The 7,500-nt window shown below is 44.7% G+C and overlaps 2 protein-coding genes across 2 annotated transcripts in view; both read right to left on the bottom strand.

Moving 5' to 3' along the window:
• LOC307262092 (TNF receptor-associated factor 3-like) overlaps positions 1-2,814 on the bottom strand; it is a 20,330-nt gene extending 17,516 nt beyond the window's left edge. Inside the window, exon 1 of the mRNA XM_080042845.1 lies at positions 2,567-2,814. The gene's annotated coding sequence lies outside the window, so the exon portion shown is untranslated. The remainder of the gene's footprint in view (positions 1-2,566) is intronic.
• Positions 2,815-5,951: 3,137 nt separating this feature from the next.
• The window catches only part of LOC307261589 (TNF receptor-associated factor 3-like), a gene marked incomplete at its 3' end in the record, with an annotated part of 15,812 nt that continues 14,263 nt past the window's right edge, over positions 5,952-7,500 (bottom strand). The window contains exons 10-11 of the mRNA XM_080042170.1: positions 6,744-6,809; positions 5,952-6,017 (exon numbers count right to left, since the gene is read on the bottom strand). Of these exons, the coding sequence (XP_079898296.1) occupies positions 5,952-6,017; positions 6,744-6,809 (132 nt within the window). The remainder of the gene's footprint in view (positions 6,018-6,743; positions 6,810-7,500) is intronic.

Below are 7,500 nucleotides of genomic sequence, written 5' to 3'. Positions count from 1 at the left end.
CTTATTTTGTCTGGGGGGGGGGGGGCGGGGAATAATAATTATTCGCCTGAGCAATATATAGAATATTCTGACATTAATAAACTTGTGTGATAGCTATTATGGAAATCAAACCAGTCCTTTCAGTGAGCAGCTCAACAAGACACAGAGACTCTCTAACATTTCTCTTCTAGTCAAAGTTATGAAGCAGGATTATTCTGAACATTAATACACTTGTCTGTTAAAGGCCTACTTCAGCGGTGGGAATATGAAGGTGTATTGAACTCTGAGATCCTATGTAGTATAAATGTGCAAACATTTTAGAAATCGGTTCATCCTAGTGTAGTGAAGTTGTAGGACCTCAGAACGCTGTGACAGAGATAATGGCGGTGTTAAAACATTGACTTTTTCATATCACGTTATACCTTGAAACTTGCCTGGTGCTACCAGACCATAGCCTGGTCCTACCAGACCATCGTACTTCATCTAGCCTGGTCCTATACCAGACCATAGCCTGGTCCTACCAGACCATCGTACTTCATTTAGCCTGGTCCTACCAGACCATCGTACTTCATCTAGCCTGGTCCTACCAGACCATAGCCTGGTCCTACCAGACCATCGTACTTCATTTAGCCTGGTCCTACCAGACCATCGTACTTCATTTAGCCTGGTCCTACCAGACCATCGTACTTCATCTAGCCTGGTCCTACCAGACCATCGCACTTCATTTAGCCTGGTCCTACCAGACCATCGTACTTCATTTAGCCTGGTCCTACCAGACCATCATACTTCATTTCATTTGTACAGAAGGTCTGGAATCGCTCAATTGACAAACGTTAACTCACTTGAAGGCGGGTGTCTGTTGAAGTTTAAAACTATTGGATCTGCCCAGTGCCACTCTGGATCTGCCAACAACACATTCATACACCGATAGCGGCAGCAGCTACCACGCAGGGTGCAAGCTAACTATCAGGAGACATTTAGGGTTCAGTGTCTCTTTGCCCAGGGACACTTGGACATGTGGCGGGGAGACGGGGGATCCAACCAGCGACCCTGTAACCCAGTGGACGACCGAACCACCCTGCACACTTCACCACAGACGCCGTAATGATTTTCTCTCATGTGAACAAAACCCTATTTATACTGTTTCACCGGCTGGAGACAGACAGACAGACAGACAGACAGACAGACAGACAGACAGACAGACAGACAGACAGACAGACAGACAGACAGACAGCCAACACTTTATATGGATTTAGATTTAGAAGTGTCATTTCCATTACCATTGTTTCTGTCACACACACACACACACACACACACACACACACACACACACACACACACACACACACACACACACACACACACACACACACACACACACACACACACACACACACACACACACACACACACACACACACACACACACACACACACACACACACACACACACACACACACACACACACACACACACACACACACACGACATCACACCTATACAGCGTTTAGCAGTGAAGCTCTGACGTCATTACAGATGAACTAACAATAGGTTTGGATCTAAGCATCAGCTCAAGGAATACTTCACCCACTCACCCACTCACTCACTCACTCACTCACTCACTCACTCACTCACTCACTCACTCACTCACTCACTCACTCACTCACTCACTCACTCACTCACAGGTAAAATGGACTGGGTGGAATCTAATCTTAAAGGAATACTTCCCCCATACTGAACCGGCGTTCTATCATTATAAAATCACTATTATAATATAATGAATGAGGTTTTTCTTCCCTCAGACTTCCCTTGGCCCAGCTGTCCTGTTAATCCTAACCCTTACATTTTACCATGTGTGATGTCACGCATGGGAAAATATAGGGTTAGACAGTGAGACCATAAAACACTCTTTCTGCCTTTTCTCAGGCTAGGATGAACCGATTTCTAAAATGTTTGCACATTTATAGTACATAGGATCTCAGAGTTCAATACACCTTCATATTTCCACTGGTGAAGTAGGTCTTTAGTGTGCACTGTCTCTTTAAATCCAGAATGTGAATCTGATTTTTCAGACTTTGTTGTATTTCTGAGAGATTCACGTATTGATCAGTGATGTAAACACAGTGATGTCATGCTAGCACTGTTAGCTTCTGTAGCTCAGTGTGTGTGTGCTGTTCAATAAATATAATTTTAGTTTAAACACACAGACAGACAGACAAACACACACACACACAAACACAGACACAGACACATACACACAGGCAGACAGACACACAGACTCTCTCTCTCAAACACACACACACACATACCCTCACAGACAGACAAACACACACAAACACACTCCCTCACACACACAAACACACACTGAAACACACACATCCACACACACGCGCACACACACACACACATTGCCTACACAGTCTCTCTCTCACAGACAAGACACAGACAGAGAGCTAACCGTATCATCTGTTGTGTGAGCTAACAGATGCTAGCCTGGTCCTCCCCAGTATAACAAACCTAATGCTAGGCCTTTACCCTTCCATACACACACTCCTACACACAACGCGGGTTCTGGTTCTGACTCACATGAATCTCCTCGTGAGGCCGACTCTCAGCTCTTCTGCTACCCGGCTCAGGGTGTCTCTCTCCCGGGCGTCAGACTGAGAATGTCCCGCTGTCCTGAAGAAGCCTCCGGTGGTTCTCCTCCTCACACCGACTCTTCATGGTTCCGTGTATCCGTCCTGCGAGGCGCTATCTGCGGGTACAGCTCATGAGATCCAGGGGGAGAATCATGGAGCTATTTCTAAAAGGAGAGCGAGCTGATCACACTGGAAACCCCCTCCGCTGCTTCCGCCCAGGAAATCCCCCATTAACCCGACCAGCAGGGAGCGCTGTTTCCCCGACACACACACACACACACACACACACACACACACATAGATACGCACACACACACAGATACGCACACACCGAACACACGTGTACACAGACACACACACACAGACAGATACGCACACACACACACAGACAGATACGCACACACGCACACACACCGAACACACGTGTACACACACCGAACACACGTGTACACACACACCGAACACACACACACACGCACATTGTAACACACTCTGTAACATACACACACCTTTTATATACTATCTATGACACACACAAACACACAAACACACACACACACACACACACTACACACACACACACACACACTACACACACACACTACACACACACACACACACACACACACACACACACACACACACACCAATCCATTGCTGTAAACATAAACCTAAACCATATTTACATTATGACATATATAAGCAGTGCATTACACACTGTGGCCACATGGGGGCGCTGTGAGCCGAATCGACCATCGTTTAATAAAAGCTGAAACTGTTCCAAGGTTAAAATGATCCTCACTTTAACCCTGATCATGATGACTGACTGAGTGAGTCCCGAAGCTAACCCAGCTGTGAGGCGCTCTAACGCACACACACACACACACACACACACACACACACACACACACACACACACACACACACACACACACAGAGACACAAACACAGAGGGAGAGATACACACACACACACACACACACACACACAAACACACACACAGACACAAACACAGAGGGAGAGATACACACACACACACACACAGACACATACAGACACACACACACACACACAGAGGGAGAGATACACACACAAACACAGAGGGAGAGATACACACACAAACAGTAACACACACACAAACAGTAACACACACACAGAGGGAGAGAGACACACTAACACACACACACACAAACACAGAGGGAGAGATACACACACACACACAAACACAGAGGGAGAGATACACACAAACACACACAAACACAGAGGGAGAGATACACACAAACACAGAGGGAGAGATACACACTAACACACACACACACCCACACACACACACAAACACAGAGGGAGAGATATACACACCCACACACACACAGAGGGAGAGATACACACTAACACACACACACACACACACTGCACCCCCCTGTTGGTGCTTTGAACAGAACACTTCATTTTCAGACCATCAGTGCAAAGAGAATGCTATTTTTATATAGTTTTTCTTAATGCCTTTGTCATGGGTATACGCTCACTCAGGAACAACAGCTGGCGTGGTAAAAACACTACTGCTTTAGTCCAAAGGGGGGCGCTAGAATTAACACACACTGGAAGTTCCTCAGAGCAGCTTTTAACATTCAGAAAATAAGAACTATGAATCATATGATAAAACATTACAAATAATGAGAGGTGGGAGATTTAAAGGGACACTGTGTAACATTTTAAGTAATGTATTAGCTAAAATCAATATCCTCATTCATAAATATGTCCTCATTGGTGTAAAATCACCTCTGCCAATAATCTGAATTATCCTCCTGAGCGGGGAATTACAAATATTAATATTACATTTTGTACATTGAGCAGGCAAGTCTTATGGAGGAATCCACGTTGGTTGGAATGTCATCAGGTGCATTGTTTAAAATGTAGAATTGTTCTTGTCCTTGAAGGCCACTGTAGCTTCTGTTGTTATTCTAAAGGGTTGGGGTTACCCAGGGAGCGTTGCATTCTAGAACTTTGTAGATGATGTCATATTACACACTGCACCTTTAAAACTTATTTGATTTGATTTTAGAAGGCAGGTATGAATATAAAGTCTGCAGAAATATATATATATATTATACAGGCATGTTGCTAGCCCCGTTGTTTATTCCCCTGCCTGTTTACAGAGTCTAGGCTGTGTATTAATAACAGTGCACACATTAATCTGATTGAATTGGAAACATCATTGCCGGGCCTTCTGTGTCATTGGTCCACTGTTTGAGCCACATGTCAAAGTGTCCCTGTGTGTGTTTGCCTGTGTGTGTGTGTGTGTGTGTGTGTGTGTGTATCTATGTTTGTGTGTGTGTGTGTGTGTGTGTGTGTGCGCCTGTGTGTATATATATATGTGTGTGTGTGTGAGACAAACTATGGAAGCGTTTTGGATAGAAGCGTTGTACTAGTGAATTCCATTTGCAGTTTGAGAGTAAATCACTTTATTCATGTTGAAAAACAAACAAACAAACAAGAAGAAACTAAATAATTTATCAATGAGCTTTGGTTTATTGTCACTCGTCTAAAAAAGGTCCTAAAATATGATAAACCCCCCCCCCCCCCCCACACACACACACACACTCTCAGACACACACACACACACACTCTCAGACACACACACACACACTCGCACATACACACTCGCAGACACTCACTCGCAGACACACACACATAGCCTGGCACCGCCCGCCTACATACTTCCGCTCAATTGTCATTTCCCTTCAGTAGTCAGTCTGGGTCTGCGGTATATTCTTAGGTTTTCTCCGGACAGATTTTTACCGGTCCAATCAGTGAACAGAGGGAGTGGCTCAGAACAATGACGTTGAGGTCGTGCGCCAGTTTCAGTTGTAGTCAGAAGCCGGCGCATGACATATGTCACGACCAAAACGTTATGCGATTGGTTGGCAGATCCAGAGTGGCACTGGGCAGATCCAATAGTTTTAAACTTCAACAGACACCCGCCTTCAAGTGAGTTAACGTTTGTCAATTGAGCGATTCCAGACCTTCTGTAAAAATGAAATGAAGTACGATGGTCTTGTAGAACCAGGCTCTCTCACACACACACACACACACACACACACACACACACACACACACACACACACACACACACACACACACACACACACACACACACACACACACACCACACACACACACACTCACAGATACACACAAACAAACTGAAGAGTAAAATAGGAAAAATAAAGACAAAAATAAACGTATTAAAATCATTTCTGAGATGTGATTCCTGATTGGTCCAGAGCAGTGATGACCTCACACCCGATAGAATGAAATAGAACACGATGACATCACAGAGTCTCAGGACGCAAAGGATTCTGGGAGTTTGAGTCCAAGTCCTGCGGAGACGAAGAGTCCTGAAGGAACAAGGAATAATAATAGGAGAAAATCTGTTATGAGATTTCAGGGAAAGCAGAGAATTTTTTTTTTTTTTTTAAGATATTTTTTGGGGCATTTTTATGCTTTATTGATAGTGTAGAGACAGAGTTGAAATGGGGCAGAGAGGGGAGTGACATGCAGAGAACAACCGCGGGCTGGAATCGAACCCGGGTCCGCTGCTGGCCGAGGCCCATGGGGGGGGGGGGGACGCCCTACCAACTGAGCTAAGGGCGCCCCCGGAAAGCAGAGAAGTTTAAACATGTCAGCCTGGCACAAACTCCCAGAAAACTTGAGGTCTGCTGCAACTCTCAGTTCTTTAAAATCAAGTCTGAAGACTTTTCTGTTTCCATTTTAACCTGCAATTTTTATTTTATTTACTTCTTTTCATTCGCTTTTAAATGTTTTCTAATGTGTTTTATGTATTTTTTAAGCTTGCCCCTGTAAAGCACTTTTGAATGGCCTTGTGTCTGAATTGTGCTAGAAATAAACTTGCCTTGCCTTGTGAGTGAGTGAGTGAGTGAGTGAGTGAGTGAGTGAGTGAGTGAGTGAGTGAGTGAGTGAGTGAGTGAGTGAGTGAGTGAGTGAGTGAGTGAGTGAGTGAGTGAGTGAGTGAGTGAGTGACACAGACTGAACCTTTTTGGGTTATTCCTACTTCCAATAACTGATAGAGCGGCTGCCAGAGAGGATCATGGGATATTATTCACCTCCTTAGTGTCCATGGAAACATCCTCAGCAGCGGGACTGTCCTCCATCTGTGTGTCCTCCTCTCCCTGGTTAGAGTTAGACCCAGAGCCAGGGGGAGGGGGAGGGGTATCGGTAAGGCCAGGGGTAGAGTTAGGTTTTGGGCCAGGGGTTGGGTTAGGGGTGTTGGACTGGTCGCCGCTGGTTATATCTTGATGGCTGGAAAGAAAGAAAGAAAGAAAGAAAGAAAGAAAGAAAGAAAGAAAGAAAGAAAGAAAGAAAGAAAGAAAGAAAGAAAGAAAGAAAGAAAGAAAGAAAGAAAGAAAGAAAGAAAGAAAGAAAGAAAGAAAGAAAGAAAGAGAGAGAGAAAGAGAGAGACAGAAAGAGAGAGACAGAGAGAGACAGAGAGAGACAGAGAGACAGAGAGAGAGAGCGAGAGAGAGAGAGAGAAAGAGAGAGAGAGAGAGAGACAAGAGAGAGAGAGAGTCAGGGTTAGAGGTGTGTGTGTGTAATGTGAAAAAATGGTGGCCTGTATATTGACCTCCGTTTGTTTAGTCATGCTTCTCACCAATAAAAAATAGTTAAAAAAAGAAGTGTGTGTGCCTGTCTGTCTATCTGTCTGTCTGTCTGTCTATCTGTCTATCTGTCCTGTCTGTCTGTCTGTCTGTCTGTGTCTTTGTCTGTCTGTCTGTGTGTGTGTTTTTTACCTTGCAGTTGTAGCTCCATCAGTAGGGTTTGGTTTTGGATTCTCTCCCTCTCTGTCGGTGCGGTCCGGTCCCA

This window comes from Ammodytes marinus (assembly GCF_949987685.1).
Source record: "Ammodytes marinus genome assembly, chromosome: 15".
In the NCBI taxonomy this organism is placed as follows: Eukaryota; Metazoa; Chordata; class Actinopteri; order Uranoscopiformes; family Ammodytidae; genus Ammodytes; species Ammodytes marinus.
The sequence above is the reverse complement of the archived record's forward strand: the minus strand, read 5'-3'. Positions and strand labels throughout refer to the sequence as shown.